We start from the raw sequence: 18,190 nt of genomic DNA, 5'->3' as shown, positions 1-18,190 counted from the left end.
CACTGTTAAAAAAGTGCACATAATTTGCATTTGTCTGGCTTCAGCTTCTTGGCCATTGGTTCCTGTTATGCCTTTCTCAACTAGATTAAAGAGCCATTTAGTACCTGTTATTTTCTCTCTGTGAAGATACAGTACTTATACAATTGTTGCAGAAACTCTTTTCTATATAGGTTCTTATATTGCACTCATCACCATAGTATCCATGCAGATATCAAACATAATACAATAACTTTCTCTGAGTTTATACAGCATATTCGACTTACATCAATAGCAAATACAAGGTTTAAAAACATGTGTAGACCTCATTAATGGCTTAGTGAACTAGGAGTGGTCCTTTTTTTCCCAATACTGTATTAGGTGGTGAGGTGTCATGCTCAAATGGGGTTTGGGTTACACTGCTTATATGTGTGTAGCATTTACGTCCTTTGTAAAGATCTACTCATTAGAGTTTCCTGAAGGCCTTAATAAACCAGGAGGAGCGGAGGAGATGGATGGTAAAAGGCACAGGGCTGGGAATTGGGAGACTTCTGTTCAGTTCTGCCCCTGATTTCTTTTGACTTTGGGTGAGTTACTTAATCTCTCTCTACCTCATTCTCTGTATCTGTAAAATGAATATAATAATATTTATATCTACCTCATATCCGTGTTGGAAGGCTTACTTTGCTAATATTTCTCAAGTGAAAGATGCTAGAGAAGGGTGAAATATTACTATAAAGTATAATTATTATCTGATGATCGTTCCTTGTTAGATTGCCAGAGTAGAACAAATTGAGCTATGGCATAACTGGGTGCAAATCTCTTGACTTTAGTGGAGTTATGTCCATTCTGAAGCTATGCCTGCATTGGGGCATGTCTATAAGTGCAGCTGTACTGCTGCTTTACTGGAATAGGAGGAATACCAGTATACTATACTGGCAAAGCATTCCTAGTGTGGATGCAGCTATATTGGTATAGTAAAACCAAGTGAAACAAGCTATACCAGTAAAAGCGCAGTTCTGCCAGTTTGTGTTGACACTAGGGGCTACAACCAGCAAAGGTATGTCAGTCAGTCGGTTGGGATCACACCTCTTCACACCGTTGACTGACATAGGGTTAACAGAAATCTGAAGTATAGACCTGGCTGAATTTGTTCCCATATATCTTGATTCTTATGTAGGGGGCATATTCATCCGTGGAATAAGTGGCAACAACTCCATTGACGAAGTACATGGATTGATTTAGATCTGTTTATGCCAGGACTGAATTTATCCCATGTGTTCACCACTAAGTTAAAAAGAACTGGTCTTTTTTTGCCTCTTTTCAGCGTCCTCGCCTCTCCCACCGTGGCCATCTTTATTCCTGGTACCGACCCCCTCAACCTGTTCACTTCCTGTGAACAGTTGGAATGTTTCCTCCCCACATTGGGTCCTGGGGTCTAAGCCGAGATAAATGCCCCTTAAACAGATAAGGTGAGGGAACAATGGCAGGCTCACGCAACACGTCCTAAAGAGAGACCCTGTGCCCTTAGCAAAGATGGCGGGTCGGGCTAGGCCCTTCCCCGAGACCTGAGGTTCCATGCCTTTAACCAAGGTGGCCGTCTGAAGCATTGGGTATTCTGTAAGTTCAGTGCCCTTAACCAAGACGGCGGTCATGCCAGTCACAGAGTAGTACAGTGGAATTTTCGCTGTTAACTGATGTCATTCTACAGTGCCTTTCTGGTCTCCATGGGAACCTACGCGGCTGGCTTGGGAAGATGGCGGCTCTAGAGAGGTCGCCAGGGGTCACTCGGGACTGGGACTCCAGGCTTCTGTGCTTCTAGAGAGACGCACTGCTACCTCTTGCCTTTCCCCCGTCGCCAGGATGTTCACGGACGGTGTGGCGCGCGGTGCTGACGTAGAGTCGCTGTGGCGAAGAGACCAGGGGACCCGCTGCGAGGCAGTGAGCGGCCATGGTGGTTGTGGGGGCAGGGGCCATTTGCCGTGGTGGTGGGTTGGTGGGTACCTTGACCCTTTCTCCTGCACGTTGACTCTGTCCATGAGTCACTTGCTCTGGGGGAAGCCAAAGGGGCCGCTCACCCCACTCTCTGGCATTAAGCAGCTACCAATGCATGAAACAAATGCTGCAGCTCGCTGGGAACCTGAGGGGTTTTCCCCCAAATAAAACCATCCTTCTGCAGGAAGTGCAGGAGAGCCTAGGGACATGTCTGTGGCAGTCCTAGAGTGAGGTAAGTCCCCAAAGGTCTGGATGCCATAGAGTGAGGCACACAGCACGTTGACACACTGTTTACCTCATCCTCAGGGATTGGTACCTTTATTTGGTTCACCTTTGCCATCTCAGTCTGATAGGCTGGCAAAAGATCTCACAGTGCTTCCTTCTCTGAAATATGGTGGAAATGTAATGTTTTATCCTGGAGAGAAAATGTACTTTGTCCCTTGTACCCATTCTGAAATGCTGAACGGCAAAACATGACAGTTGTTTGTCTTCCACGAAATCCCTTTGTGCTAAGAAAATTGTGACTTGTCAGCTCTACTGCCCTTACAGATCTTCAGATAACACTTTGTCTGAATCGTTAGAGTAAGAAAATAAACTAAGGGTGGAGGGAAGTTTCTGCCATTGCTATGACCATTGTCACTGGCACTGTCAGAATTTTTACAATCTACTACATGTGCCTAAGCGGTGCTAACTATAGATCCTCCTCGTTGTATTTGTGTCTTTGACCCATTCTAAATCCTCTCTGGCCATAACTTCAGTCATTGCTCAGCACTATACAGCCCCTTCTGGGACTCCACTGGCCTTGTTCTGGGGGTGGGAGGGATAGCTCAGTGGTTTGAGCATTGGCCTCCTAAACCCAGGATGTTGTGAGTTCAATCCTTGAGGGGGCCATTTAGGGATCTGGAGCAAAAATTGGGGATTGGTCCTGCTTTGAGCAGGGGGTTGGACTAGATGACCTCCTGAGGTCCCTTCCAACCCTGATATTCTATGATTCTTTGATGGGTCATCAGGCCTCAGGTTTTCTTTTGGAGTGGGCTCAGCACATTTCTAAAAGATTGTGGCTCCCTGTGAATGTAGACTCTGGAACCCTGTGGGGGATGCTGGATCCAGACTGTGAAGTCTGGTCCAAGAGCTGGCTTGCTGTATGTCTTGTACAGTGCTGAGACATCATGGTTATAGGTATAGTATAAATAACTAGGTAGAGCATGTTGTTAATGTTTAATTAATAATAATTCCGGCTGTGTCTTTGTCATGGCATACAGAAAGGCAGATGGGAATAACCCCTCTGATAAAGTGTTACTGACACAATGCGTCTAGCCCCTGCCATCCGGAAGGCTCCTCTGCAGCCTAGCTCCCCTAGTGACAACACTAGGGTAAATGTATTGTGTTTGAAAGATATGATGTAGACGAGTAAGTATTTCTTCATGGTCCAATTTGAAGTTCAGACAAGAGCAAGAATATTGACTCTGCCCATCTGCCATAGCCCCCATTCACCTCTCTTAGGGAAGATACTTATTTGGGCAGCATGATTTAGTAAAGTTACATTATGTTATGTATCCTATTCAAGCCTTACACAATCAAAAGAGAAAAGTGAAAAATGAGGCCATGTAATATTCAATGTGATCTTGATGCAATCGGAGCTCAGAAAAGCATGGTCTGGTAACGGTCACAAAATGAGCACTTTATCTTCTCCAATAATATCAACAGACAAGAGATATGTGTCATAGAAGTACTATGCTCCTTTTAATACTTCCATTGTTATTCAAGCACTGAAACTGCTTTGGATGACAGTTTTTGAATAATGCTGGAAATCTGTGGCAGGAGAGAACTCTGAATATTTAATTTTTAAACTCTTAAGAACTTGTGTTGTTATGGCATCGGCGACTCTAGAACGTGCTTGATATGACAAAATAGACATAAGTGTTAAGCGCAAACTCTGCAGATATGTGACAGCAAGTGTTCAAACCAATCCGATGGGGGGAAAAAGCCAATTAAATGTTGGGATCCTTACACAGAGGAACAATAACATCAGATTACGGAGGGGCTGTGTTGCTACTAGCTCTCCCACACATACACCCGAACTCAAATATCTAGCGTGTGTGGAGGCGCACATACATGAAGCAAGGACAGAAGGTGAACCAGTGCTGCCTGAAATGGGGAGTACGCTCTGCTCTCATCCTTCCATGGACTTAGGAGCTACTCTATCACTTTACACCCTGTCACATCTGACAGTGAAGAGGAGCAAAAAGTCCCTGACTTGTAATGATTGGGAAGGTACACAGGAGTGATATACTAGTAATCACTGGTGCAGTTTACACATGGTCCCTTGTAAAGCAATGGGAGTTTTGTAAACACAGTGATTGGAATGGTTGGGTGATGTCCCTTTGAAAAGGAGGAGAGAGAGACTGTTGGAAGCAGGAGGTTCCATGGCACTTGAAAGCAACAGTTGGAACTGGTCAGCTGACATGAGAAGGATAAAAGTGAGGGGAAGAGAGAAGAGAAGAGAAGAGCAGTCAGGGAGGAAGCATTACTAGGAAGCTTGGAAGAGTGCATCAGAAGAGCTGAGTGAAAGGAAGGGAGCAAGAGGGGAAAACAACAGAATCAAAGAAAAAGCAAGAAGTAGCAGTGGAAGAATAACAGACTGGGCCATCCCTCCAAAAAGAGAAGTGAGTTCCTAGCTTTCTCTCACTGCATGGAGCATATATAGATCTGAATTTGCTTCCTGACCTTTTTTGGGGGGAAAAATACAAACATTTCAAGTATTTCTCTCTCTCTCTAATGAATATATTGTGGTCCCATAGACTAATTACCTAGTTCTGGTAAAAGGTAAACAGTTTCATAGGATGTTCTTATCAGTACCCAGGAACTACAATGTGTTGTTGGCATTCAAGACAGCGCATCCCAGCTTACTAGACCTTAGATGCATCAATGGGCCATACTAATCATGTGCCTCAGGGATACTGAATGATCAGGCTTGACAGAATTCAATTTTTTTAATATCATTTCAATGGATATTGATGTTTATTTTAAAGCTTTTTTTATTTTTAACTATTTAAATGTTCACACTTGTGGGAAAGTAAGGGAGGTTCAGGCAACAAGGGTGGTCAGACAAAAATTATTTAGTGACAGAAGACACTGAAATTCAGAAAGTTAAAACTTTATAACCATTAAAATACAAATTATCAACGTCACATGTCAAAATATACAAAGTATGTATCGTTAAATCAAACTCTAATATGTTCTCAAGTAGCATTTTTCTAACTTTGCCTGCCTGTATACTTCAGTTATTACGGATGGAAATACTTTTTGTCAGTTTGTGTGTGTACGGTGAAATAGATGTTTACTGATATCTATCAAAAATCTAATCCTTCCAAGCCTCTAAATAATTCATAGACTCAAATGCAGGGTGAGGAATAGACAGAGGCTTCTCCCGCTGTGATGTTCCCATTTGGAAGTAGCTTTCCTACAGATGTCCACGTTTTTAGGTACTTGGAGCCCTTCATGTGAAAATCTGAAGAACTGCAGTGAATGGTAAATATATGGTTTATGCCAGAGACAATCCAAGCAGATATAACTGTTTGCCGTATAGACTGGCTCCAGCGATTAAACTTGAAGCCAGCTATTAAAGAAGGAAAAAAACAAGCCACACTTACCCTCTCTGAAGATGAAGACAGCAACAATAATGGATCTTAGGAGATTCACACAGGGAATGAGGCAGTTTCTCCTCAGTGATATGCTTCAACAGTGCCCTGGAGAGACACCCCTAGGAAGGAGAAAATAATTTAGTCTCCATGACTCTTTCAGTCCCTTGCTTCTCATTTCCGACTGCCAATAAGCATGCTCACCCATGGTACTAACAATTGCTATGGTACAGACGTAAGGAGACCAAATACAGTGATGTTCCTTTCCTCTTGGCAGCTATTCATACAGCAAACAGGGCTGGAACATTAGAAATAGAAAAGTTCCAGAACACTCCGGGACAGTTGGGAATGGTGACGGTTAGAGCTGGGATTTGGACGTGAAAGACAGCGACTGGGGAGTGACACTAGGGATTTGGCTGTTGGAATTTGAGAGGTGAGAATGGCAGTTCTTAGGCGGAATCACAGAGAGAAGAAAGCTGAAGAAAGTGCAGTGACAACAGTAGGAACCATCTGAGGGGGAGAGAGGGATCAGGCAGGGAGGTGTTACTGGGATGTTGGGTAAAGTGTGTGAGAAGAGCCATATGAAAAGGAGGCGAAAGAAGAGAGCAAGAAAACCAGGAGAACCAGGGACAATGCAAGAGGCCAGAGGGTGGCAGAAAAACAGCAGACTGAAAAATGCAGTGGAAAAGATGAGCTTCTGGTTCACTTACTCTGCGCTGAGCATATGAGGGTACTGAATCGCCTTCTAACCTGATGTATGTTTAAATTACTCAAAGAATAAGCGCTGTACATTTGGGGATGAAACACAACAAAGTGATTGGTTTCAGAGTAACAGCCGTGTTAGTCTGTATTCGCAAAAAGAAAAGGAGGACTTGTGGCACCTTAGAGACTAACCAATTTATGCTGGAAATGGCCCACCTTGATTATCATACACATTGTAAGGAGAGTGGTCAGTTTGGATGAGCTATTACCAGCAGGAGAGTGAGTTTGGGGGGGGGGGGGGGGGGGGGGGAGGTGAGAAAACCTGGATTTGTGCTGGAAATGGCCCACCTTGATTGTAGGGAGAGTGGTCACTTTGGATGAGCTATTACCAGCAGGAGAGTGAGTTTGTGTGTGTATGGGGGTGGGGGGGTGAGAAAACCTGGATTTGTGCTGAAAATGGCCCACCTTGATTATCATACACATTGTAGGGAGAGTGGTTACTTTGGATAAGCTATTACCAGCAGGAGAGTGAGTTTGTGTGTGTGTGTGTTTTTTGGGGGGGGTGAAAAAACCTGGATTTGTGCTGAAAATGGCCCACCTTGATTTTCATACACATTGTAAGGAGAGTGGTCACTTTGGATAAGCTATTACCAGCAGGAGAGTGGGGTGGGAGGACGTATTGTTTCATGGTCTCTGTGTATATAATGTCTTCCGCAGTTTCCACAGTATGCATCCGATGAAGTGAGCTGTAGCTCACGAAAGCTTATGCTCAAATAAATTGGTTAGTCTCTAAGGTGCCACAAGTACTCCTTTTCTTTTAACAAAGTGATTGAATCCATGTTTTAAGTGCAAAATAGAATTCAACAGTAACTACATAGCCATGACCGGCAACTCCAGAACATAAAAAATATTTGTTTACAATTGATATCTAGTCTCCTAAGAAGCCCTGTGCTATCTCAGTCACGTTAGCTGAATGCGATTGAAAAGCTCTCTAAATGCTCGTTGAGACATAGGCTAACGGAAGCATTTGAAGCTGTGGCCTAGGCCTGTTCAAATAGCAACAAGATGGCAGTGACCTGTGCTCGTTATTCACTTGCAACTGGATAGGAACTGCTAATCGAGATATCAAAAACCAATGATCGACTCTATGAGCCAACCAGTGCCTCTCCGTTTAACCCTTCAGAAAACGTTACAGGTTGGGTTTAGGCTTTAGAAGGACAAAGAACCCAAAGCAGCACACTTATTATGAGTGATTAACAGTCAGGTGACCCCGGAACCCCATTTCTGAGTGACATTGCTGCATAGCTACCAGTGGCTTCCTCAAGAGTACATCCTTTTTCTGTGGTGACAGATTGTACAGGGCAGAGTTCAGACAGCCCGTGATACACTCTTCCCTTGGGACACTGTGCCAGAGCAGGAGGTGGTAGGTAGGTGTACGTTGCACACAGCGGACGTTGTGACTATCATGGCTGTATGGCTACCACAGCAGGCATGCATAGGCCACCACGCCAGCTCGTTACTGGGCAGGAAACCTGCGGGGCCATCCCTCGGGCACTTATGGAGCTGCAAGGCTACTGGCTGGAGCGTGTTTTGGGGCAGGAGAGCTGCAAGGTCATCACCTGGGGGCGCGGCAGCCCATCCCTGTGCACAGCCGTCGAAGGCCCGGCGGAACCAGCCACGTGCGTGATAGAGCGGGACAGCGCGCGCCGCTGCCCTAGTTTCCCTCTCTCGCGCCCGCTTCTCGCGCCGTCCTCGGCGCCTTAGCACTGAGCTCCGTCCGCCCTCTCCCCGTGCGCGAGGCGCGGCCAAAGGGGGCACAGCGTGGGGCAAGCGGCGGAGGCGGGGCCCCCATGGAGTCTAGTGCGGCTGCGCGCAAAGCTGCCGCACCCTGGATGTTCAGGACGGGAGGGGATGTCTACGCCTGCGCATAACAGCGCTGGTCTCACATGCCCAAGAGCGGTGTTTTCTGCGCCTCCCCTCCCCAGTGGCCGGGAGAGGGGGGATTGCTGCGCGTGCGCAATGTGGCCTTCGTACCCCTGTGCCCCGGAGGGGGGGGTTGCTGCGCCTGCGCACAACGCTGCCCGCCCCTCGTCAGCAGTAGGAGGAGGCGGCGTTGGTCCCGGCTGGGGCGATAGCGTGAGGGTGCCTGAGCGCCGCTGTTGCCCCCTTTTATCCGGGAGCCCCAGGTCCGGGCCGAGGAGGAGGAGGCGTCCCGGCCGCGGAGGGAGTCCGAGCGGCGGCGGCAGCAGCAGCAGGAGTCTGTGCCTGGCCCCCCCTGCGCTCAGTCCCGTTACAACCCCCTCCCTCCGCGCTCCGCAGCCACCAACATGTCGGCGCCGGCGGCCAAAGTCAGTAAGAAGGAGCTGAACTCCAACCACGATGGGGCCGACGAGACCTCAGGTGAGGCCGGGACGGGGGAGGGAAGGGAATGGCGGCGGCCGGGCGGATGAGCAGGCCTCAGCCGCGGCAAGAGGAGGCCATGTTAGAGCCCTTTTGTCTGTACTGCCCGGCCTCCTTCTCCGTGGGCGGGGGGCGCTGCGGCCTGCGCGGAGCAGCGGGACCCCCCCTCCTGGAGCAGCATCCGCGGAGCCTCATTGTGCTCCGCCGCCGCCATGATGCTTCGCCGCTTTGTGGTCTCGGAGCCGCTACTGCTGCATGGTGCTGCCCGGCCGCGCAGCGCCGGGATGGAGCGGCGCTGTCTCGGTGGCTGGCGGGGCCCGCCCGACTGGGGAGCCACGCGCTACTCGTGCAGCAGCGGGATGCGGCTGCCCGCCTCCCGCCCGTCCCCACGTGCGATCCGAGCGGCCCGCGTGTCCTGAAAGGTCGGTACTCGGTTCCCCGCACCGTGGCGTGGGGTTTGCATCAGTCGCCGCCGTAGGGGGAACTTGCTCCCCGGTAAAGGCTGTCGGTTCCCCCACCCATGGATCTTCGCCTGTTTGGCGGGGGCTGTGGAGGTGCTCATGGCAACGAGCGTCCAGGCCAGCCGCTCTCCGCTGTGCCCGGTTCCTTTCACACACGTGCTTCCCGCACCTGAGTTTTCCTGTGTAATGGGGGCGGGGGAGAGAAGACGACACCAATCTACCCATCTCCGGCCGCAGGGTGGGGGTAGGGCTTGGCTCTGAGGCCCCCACCGGAAACAGCTACCCCATAACACGAAATCCTCTGTGTTCGCAAAGTAATCGGGGGAGGGGTGCCTGTGCAGCACTTCTACCGCTGCTTCCCGCTACCTTTCGTTAATCTTAAAACACTTTAGGCAAACAGCCATTGCTTAATTAAGCGCTCCAGCAGCCTCTGCCGAGTTAAAGTTCTGATTAGAAAACATCCACTTCATGGTAGTTTTGAAATATTTACCCGAATCTCTTCCGAAACGTGCCTGTTAATTGTGGAAAACAGCATTTCCAATTGTACTATTTTAATGAGCATTTTGTATCTTATCTTTTCTTTAATATTCAGTTCACGTAACTGATTCAATTTCTGTAACTGTGTTCAGTTCAGAAAGAATGATTTGGTGTATAATTTTAGTAAATTATTAAAGTATTGTTGTTTCAACAGGTGGGCTATAAAATACCAAGTGTATACGATTATATATTGTGAATTAGCACGGTACCTGGTTTGAGCCCTTTTTAAAGAAAAAGGTAAAAGAGAGCAAAGTTTTACACTAATCTTCAGAGACTTCACTTAGCAAGTTCAGTTAGTAAAAAATGGTAGTTTTACAAGGTCTGGTGAGCCATGTTGTATCAAGTGGAAATAATCATCACTCCCTGTGATAAAGCTACCACTGCTCATTCGAGGTGGGGGTTTGTATCGCTGAGAGAGCTCTCTATTCACTTTGACATGAACATGGTAACCAGGTTCTAGATCTGGTAGGTTTTCTAGCTGAGTGACGTGTTGTAAAAGTGGAGCATCACACTCTTCTTGGATTCTAATTCTAGCTTTCTTAGAATTGTTATCAATTTGGCTACTCCCTTCATGTCTGGCCACTTTGGAGAGTCATTATTTTCCAAAGTTGGAAAAACAGTTGAGAGTTGTCTTTCCATTAAGAGTTGTGCTGGAGTATATCCAGTAGCAGCTATTAATGTTGATCTGTAAACACAGAAGAGCAAGGAATGGATCTTACCTGCACTGACTGCAGCAGGCTCTCTGTTTTAAATTATAAATGTTTGCCTTAAATACTGCTGAGAACTTTTCTGCAATACTCATTTCCAATCATGTTCAAATATTCAGTAAAGTTGTGCCTTTCTCAACTAGATTAAAGAGCCATTTAGTACCTGTTGTTTTCTCTCTGTGAAGATACAGTACTTATACAATTGTTGCAGAAACTCTTTTCTATATAGGTTCTTATATTGCACTCATCACCATAGTATCCATGCAGATATCAAACATAATACAATAACTTTCTCTGAGTTTATACAGCATATTCGACTTACATCAATAGCAAATACAAGATTTAAAAACGTGTAGACCTCATTAATGGCTTACTGAACTAGGAGTGGTCCTTCTGTTCCCAATACTATATTAGGTGGTGAGGTGATTTCTTTTGACTTTGGGTGAGTTACTTAATCTCTCTCTACCTCATTCTCTGTATCTGTAAAATTAATATAATAATATTTATTTCTACCTCATATCCGTGTTGGAAGGCTTACTTTGCTAATATTTCTCAAGTGAAAGATGCTAGAGAAGGGTGAAATATTACTGTAAAGTATAATTATTATCTGATGATTGTTTCTTGTTAGATTGCCAGAGTAGAACAAATTGAGCTATGGCATAACTGGGTGCAAATCTCTTGACTTTAGTAGAGTTATGTCCATTCTGAAGCTACGCCTGCATTGGGGCATGTCTATAAGTGCAGCTGTACTGCTGCTTTACTGGAATAGGAGGAATACCAGTATACTATACTGGCAAAGCATTCCTAGTGTGATGCAGCTATATTGGTATAGTAAAACCAAGTGAAACAAGCTATACCAGTAAAAGCGCAGTTCTGCCAGTTTGTGTCGACACTAGGGGCTACAACCAGCAAAGGTATGTCAGTCAGTCGTTTGGGATCACACCTCTTCACACCGTTGACTGACATAGGGTTAACAGAAATCTGAAGTATAGACCTGGCTGAATTTGTTCCCATATATCTTGATTCTTATGTAGGGGGCATATTCATCCGTGGAATAAGTGGCAACAACTCCATTGACGAAGAACATGGATTGATTTAGATCTGTTTATGCCAGGACTGAATTTATCCCATGTTAAAAAGTTAAACCACTAAGTTAAAAAGAACTGGTCTTTTTTTGCCTCCTTTCAGCGTCCTTGCCTCTCCCACCGTGGCCATCTTTATTCCTGGTACCGACCCCCTCGACCTGTTCACTTCCTGTGAACAGTTGGAATGTTTCCTCCCCACACTGGGTTCTGGGGTCTAAGCCAAGGTAAATGCCCCCTAAACAGATAAGGTGAGGGAACAATGGCAGGCTCACGCAACACGTCCTAAAGAGAGACCCTGTGCCCTTAGCAAAGATGGCGGGTCGGGCTAGGCCCTTCCCCGAGACCTGAGGTTCCATGCCCTTAACCAAGGTGGCCGTCTGAAGCATTGGGTATTCTGTAAGTTCAGTGCCCTTAACCAAGATGGTGGTCATGCCAGTCACAGAGTAGTACAGTGGAATTTTCGCTGTTAACTGATGTCATTCTACAGTGCCTTTCTGGTCTCCATAGGAACCTACGCGGCTGGCTTGGGAAGATGGCGGCTCTAGAGAGGTTGCCAGGGGTCGCTCGGGACTGGGACTCCAGGCTTCTGTGCTTCTAGAGAGACGCACCGCTACCTCTTGCCTTTCCCCCGTCGCCGGGATGTTCAGGGATGGTGTGGTGCGCGGTGCCGACATAGAGTCGCTGTGGCGAAGAGACCAGGGGACCCGCTGCGAGGCGGTGAGCGGCCATGGTGGTTGTGGGGGTAGGGGCCATTTGCCGTGGTGGTGGGTTGGTGGGTACCTTGACCCTTTCTCCTGCACGTTGACTCTGTCCATGAGTCACTTGCTCTGGGGGAAGCCAAAGGGGCCGCTCACCCCACTCTCTGGCATTAAGCAGCTACCAATGCATGAAACAAATGCTGCAGCTCGCTGGGAACCTGAGGAGTTTTCCCCCAAATAAAACCATCCTTCTGCAGGAAGTGCAGGAGAGCCTAGGGACATGTCTGTGGCAGTCCTAGAGTGAGGTAAGTCCCCAAAGGTCTGGATGCCATAGAGTGAGGCACACAGCACGTTGACACATTGTTTACCTCATCCTCATCCTCAGGCATTGGTACCTTTATTTGGTTCACCTTTGCCATCTAGGTCTGATAGGCTGGCAGAAGATCTCACAGTGCTTCCTTCTCTGAAATATGGTGGAAATGTAATGTTTTATCCTGGAGAGAAAATGTACTTTGTCCCTTGTGCCCACTCCCAAATGCTGAACGGCAAAACACGACAGTTGTTTGTCTTCCAAGAAATCCCTTTGTGCTAAGAAAATTGTGACTTGCCAGCTCTACTGCCCTTACAGATCTTCAGATAACACTTTGTCTGAATCGTTAGAGTAAGAAAATAAACTAAGGGTGGAGGGAAGTTTCTGCCATTGCTATGACCATTGTCACTGGCACTGTCAGAATATTTACAATCTACTGCATGTGCCTAAGCGGTGCTAACTATAGATCCTCCTCGTTGTATTTGTGCCTTCTACCCATCCTAAATCCTCTCTGGCCATAACTTCAGTCATCGCTCAGCACTATACAGCCCCTTCTGGGACTCCACTGGCCTTGTTTGGGGGGTCATCAGGCCTCAGGTTTTCTTTTGGAGTGCTCACTAGGCCTGAAGTCTTTCCACATCAACAAAATCTCCTGGCTCGTCTTCTACTTTCCTGGAGGTATCCCTCTCCTTTTTCAACTCTGCTGCCCCTTCCTTTCTTCTTCCCCAGCCTCATTCTCTTTTGGTAAATGAAAAGCCAAGAAAAGCACTCCACGAAGTCCAAGAAATCAGAAACCCATAGATGTAAGAAATCTGGAAACTTAACTCTCCATCTTCAGTGGATGGTGAAATCTTTTCTCTTGTCTTTGTTATCCTCTGAGGAGTCAGACTCAAATGAGGGGAGGCATTTTGACATTGTAGACCTGTCAGTCCACATTCATTGAGGTGGCCTAATTTATTCTGGATATTTCTGATGAGGAAACACATCTTCCAAATTTAAAATAAATAAAAGTTCCCCAGGATAAGTTAAATAAAGTCTGAGGGACTCTGGTCTTCTCTGCCCTGGAGCTGCTGGAATAGATTTTTGCTTCAGTGGCTCTGCCCGGAATATAGGGAATTCCCACCAATAGAGCCTGCCTCAAGATGAATAAAGTACAGAAAAACACAAACCTCAAACTTGCCTCAGTACCTGAAGTGAACAGCTCAATCTCAAGGTTTGCAAAACCAAATAAAAACGGTGATTCCAGTTGAGGGGTGCTGCCTCCCTCAAAGATCTGTTGGGCAAACACAGGGTGAAATTGCACAGTACAGCTGTGAGACTGCAACTTCGACTGCAGAGGTAGCGATGACTGGACCTCTCTGTCTCCGGTCAGGTCCAAAAGCCATTACCCCAAAAATCTTCTCAAAAGCCTGCAATCCTCATTTTTCACTTGGAAAAGCTTTCCTCTAGTTTCTTAAATGAAAGTTGTCTTCCTTGTAGCAATTACCTCTGTGAGAAAGGTCAGCAAAGTAGAAGCTCTTTCCTCCTGAGAATCCTTTTTTTACTTCTTTCCTGATAGGGTTGTACTTTTTAGAACCCATGAATTCACATCTAAAGTGTATTCTTCAAGTCAGTCAGGAGACTTATTCCTTTCTTCTTCTGTAAACCATCCACACTGCTAGTCCAGATCTTCGGCTCGCATAATCCTACATTAGCAGAAGGCAAGCTGATTTTGAGTGCATAGTACAAGCACTAAGTGCTGCCACAGGAACTTCAGTTTTCCTGTCCGTTTTCAGAAGTGCTTCCATTTTCACACTTTTTCATAGTGGAAATTGAATAATTAGGAAGTGCTAATTATAACCACCAGCTCCATTTATTCCTTCATTCCAGCTTTCCGGCTTCGAAACACCTCTGACTTGCTGAACCCATAGCACTGTTCCATCAGCAGCTTTATTTCTCTTTGGGTAGCTGGCTGGTTGCTGAAACTGGAGTGAAGCCACATCTGTATTTGAAAAAAGAACGAGGAGTACTTGTGGCACCTTAGAGACTACCACTCTGAAATCTGTATTTGAATATTCACAGCAGCTTTACATAATTTAGCTCTTGGAACGGCCTATCTGTTCTTTTTACTGTGCCCCGGGGGCATATGGAATGCTGCAGAAAATCCAGGCTGGAGACCTTGGCTAGGAAAGCATGTTTACTTGTTTACAGGTAGCAGATACAAAAATATCTGTTTCAGAGTAGCAGCTGTGTTAGTCTGTATATGCAAAAAGAAAAGGAGGACTTGTGGCACCTTAGAGACTAACAAATTTATTTGAGCATAAGCTTTCGTGATGCATCCGATGCAGTGAGCTGTAGCTCACGAAAGCTTATGCTCAAATAAATTTGTTAGTCTCTAAGGTGCCACAAGTTCTCATCTTTTTGTTTTATAATGTTTTGTTTGGTGGAGTAGTCTGAGGCAGTTTTTAGCACCCTTCTGAAAATTGAAGAACTGTCAAAATTAAGCACAACTCCCACTAGCTGAGATGTGGATAAAAGGTGCAAAATGAAAAATAAACCAGGCTGATGGGCTCAGCACATTTCTAAAAGATTGTGGCTCCCCGTGAATGTAGACTCTGGAACCCTGTGGGAGATGTTGGATCCAGACTGTGAAGTCTGGTCCAAGAGCTGGCTTGCTGTATGTCTTGTACAGTGCTGAGACATCATGGTTATAGGTATAGTATAAATAACTAGCTAGAACATGTTGCTGATGTCTGATTAATAATAATTCGGGCTGTTTCTTTGTCATGGCAAAAAATACAGTGGTCACAAATATATGGAAAAAATTCAGAAAGTCATGAACACGCATTGCTTTGACCAAATAGCCTTTGTTTTTGGATTTATTTTTGAAATTTGTTTTAATTAAAAATTATTTAAAACAGTATGTCACTCTCCGACACTTCACTTCACTGGACATATGTAGAGCCAAATTTGTAAAAGTCGTGGAGTCTTGATTACTGGTTTAAAAGACCTTAAAAGTCAAAAGTTTTATCAAAGCCATGACTATGACAAACAAAGAGCCTCAATAATAATGGTCTTTGGAGATAGAAGTAATTTGATACTCTGCACAAGGAGAAGAGGTGTTATGTTCCAGGCCCCCCTAGATATAGGGAAGCATTATTTACTACTTTGCATAACACAAGAAACAGGGGTCACCCAATGAAATTAATAGGCAGCAGGTTTAAAACAAACATAAGGAAGTACTCCTTCACACAATGGACAGTCAGCTTGTGGAACTCATTGCCAGGGATGTTGTGAAGGCCAAAAGTATAACTGGGTACAAAAAAGAATTAGATGATTTCATGGAGGATAGGTCCATCAATGGCTATGAGCCAAGATAATCAGGGACACAGACCCCATGCTCTGGGTGTCCCGAAACCTCTGGCTTCCAGAAGCTGGGACTGGACAATAGGGGATGGATCACACAGTAATTGCTCTGTTCTGTTCATTCCCTCTGAAGCATCTGGCAGTCATCACTTTTGGAAGACAGGGTACTGGGCTAGATGGCCCATTTGTCTGACCCAGTATGGCCATTTTTATGTTTTTTTTTTTTTTATAGTATGCTGCACTGGAGGAGCGAGAATGAGGGGAATCTGTTTACGTTCATGTTGACCATATGCTAAAAGTAACTGAATTTTCTTACCCTAGTAGTACAGTACATACACAGTGTGGACCCCAGTGCCTTATACATCAGTTAAAATTGGGTCCTATGTTTCCACTCCCATAACTCTGGGACTGTCCTTTCCTACTTATTCTCCCGAGTACCTAATCACTGTAATAGAAGGTTGGCATCTGTATCCTCACCCTGTTGATCTGAGGGAAATCAAGGAGCAAGTGACCTCTGTTTCTCTGATTCTAAAACCAGGGTTGCTCTATAAAGTGACCTGCTAGAGGTGTACTTAGATTAGATAACTGTTCTTCTCTTTGTGAAACATGATCTCCACTGGCCTGAGAACTGTTCTTGCATACATGACTCCACAGTCCATAAAAGCCACCAATTAGCCAGGAACCCAATATGCAAGGTTCCTTTTGAGTATATATATTCAGTATATTGAGTGACAAAAGGGAATTGTCTTAAATGGGTCTCTGTGCACCCATCTTTCGTTGTTTCATTTGTAGAACATTATTCTTCTTCCAACAGAAAAGCTGCCAGACTGGGGAGATCTCAACCATGGAGGCTGCAGTACAATCCCATTCCAGCCGAGATGCTGGCATGCAGACTGATCAAAGCGAGGAGACGATCCAAGACTTGGATCTCCAGAAGGAAGCTCCTGTGGATTATCCTGGCCTGCTCTCGTTCCTTCAGGGAGTGGAGGATGTTGTTATCAAAGAGCTGAATAAAAACTGGAGAAGTCATGCCTTCGATGGCTTTGAGGTGAACTGGGTAGATCAGAATGAAACGGTAGGTTGATAGAATTCAGAGCAATGTGACCATACTATACAGTGCCAATAGCAACAGCTGTGGAATAGTTGGCTCTGTTACCTGGTGCTGAGACTGTCATTGCTTGACTCTGTTCATAAGAAAATAAGTATTCTTTCTCCTTTTGCCTTCACCTCAGTCTAGTTAGGTAACCTGTCCTTGTGAGTAGCAACAGTGTGTAATACTGGCTTCATCAAAAGGAAGCTTACAGTTGGAGTAGGTTAGTTTCCTCCTCTCTTCAACCAGTGCAGTTTAAAATCTCTGATCATTTAGATCTTCCTGCCATATTCTTCAGACAATAGTGTATTAATCATTGTCTGGCAGCATCTGAAAGTCATTGCAGTGCCTGTGGTTTGGCAGCTCTACCTGTTCACATGACGGTTATCCGTCCAGGAATGTGGGCAGCTGATAGCTATTGGTGCATGCTGGGTATGTTTATTGCTACCTCTTATCAGATCATGGTTTGAGAGCGCAATGTAGATCTTAAACCCCCAGAATTGTGGAGCGGGACTGCCCCAAGCCTTCGGGGCACGGGCTCCTTAGTCTTTTCCATAATTGCTCTGAAGATAGTAGAGTGTGAGATGACATTATGGAGAGACATTTGGTTTGGTGGGAGCATGCAGAGTTTTGCGTGTGATGCTCTCAACAGGAGGCGAACTTCTGTCTTACCTGTATCTACAAACCACAGTTTGTCTCCCCAGACTCTGCTGCAATAAAGAGAGTGGGAGTCTGGACCTTGACCAGGATATTGGTCTGTGGAGATAATGTGATTCTTTCTTCAAGTCTCTGAATATAGATCAAGACTAACAAATTTATTTGAGCATAAGCTTTTGTGAGCTACAGCTCACTTCACTGAATACATCCGATGAAGTGAGCTGTAGCTCACGAAAGCTTATGCTCAAATAAATTTGTTAGTCTCTAAGGTGCCACAAGTACTCCTTTTCTTTTTGTGGATACAGACTAACACGGTTGCTACTCTGAAACCTGAATATAGATCCTAATTTTCCTTATCTCCATAGGTTGGTGGCTCAGTATTTGGATTTCTTCTTTTCCAGGTGTCCTGTTTGCATAGCTTATTGTACCCAGAGGCTCAGGATCAGAAGTTGCAGGTGACCAGCATCTCCTGGAATGCCACTGGATCAGTTGTTGCATGTTCTTATGGCAGGTGAGCACCTGAGTTGATCCAGAGCGCAACTGAGAGTGGTCTCTGAGACATTTCAGACTGGCCTGCATTCAGAAG

General features: G+C 45.7%; 1 protein-coding gene and 1 long non-coding RNA gene across 9 annotated transcripts in view; one reads left to right on the top strand and one right to left on the bottom strand.

Annotated features, from left to right (window-relative positions):
- The first annotated feature begins 1,689 nt into the window (after positions 1–1,689).
- The window catches only part of DYNC2I2 (dynein 2 intermediate chain 2), a 28,487-nt gene continuing 11,986 nt past the window's right edge, over positions 1,690–18,190 (top strand). The window contains exons 1-4 of one of the 8 annotated variants that reach the window (XM_037880054.2): positions 8,276–8,714; positions 12,012–12,221; positions 16,672–16,932; positions 18,006–18,115. In XM_037880054.2, coding sequence (XP_037735982.1) covers positions 8,694–8,714; positions 12,012–12,221; positions 16,672–16,932; positions 18,006–18,115 — 602 coding nt within the window. In that variant the 5' untranslated portion in view covers positions 8,276–8,693. Of the gene's footprint in view, positions 1,918–8,248; positions 8,715–11,848; positions 11,854–11,991; positions 12,222–16,131; positions 16,156–16,671; positions 16,933–18,005; positions 18,116–18,190 lie in introns of those variants that run through there. The other 7 variants (XM_037880055.2, XM_043530531.1, XM_043530532.1 and 4 more) reach the window with 7 other exon arrangements.
- Positions 5,113–8,154, bottom strand: LOC119563862. The gene is made up of 3 exons (XR_005222570.2): positions 7,934–8,154; positions 5,625–5,734; positions 5,113–5,490 (listed from the first exon to the last, which is right to left on the bottom strand). It is a non-coding gene; the product is annotated as an uncharacterized LOC119563862 (long non-coding RNA).

Source organism: Chelonia mydas, chromosome 16 (assembly GCF_015237465.2).
Source record: "Chelonia mydas isolate rCheMyd1 chromosome 16, rCheMyd1.pri.v2, whole genome shotgun sequence".
Classification (NCBI taxonomy): Eukaryota; Metazoa; Chordata; order Testudines; family Cheloniidae; genus Chelonia; species Chelonia mydas.
The sequence above is the reverse complement of the archived record's forward strand: the minus strand, read 5'-3'. Positions and strand labels throughout refer to the sequence as shown.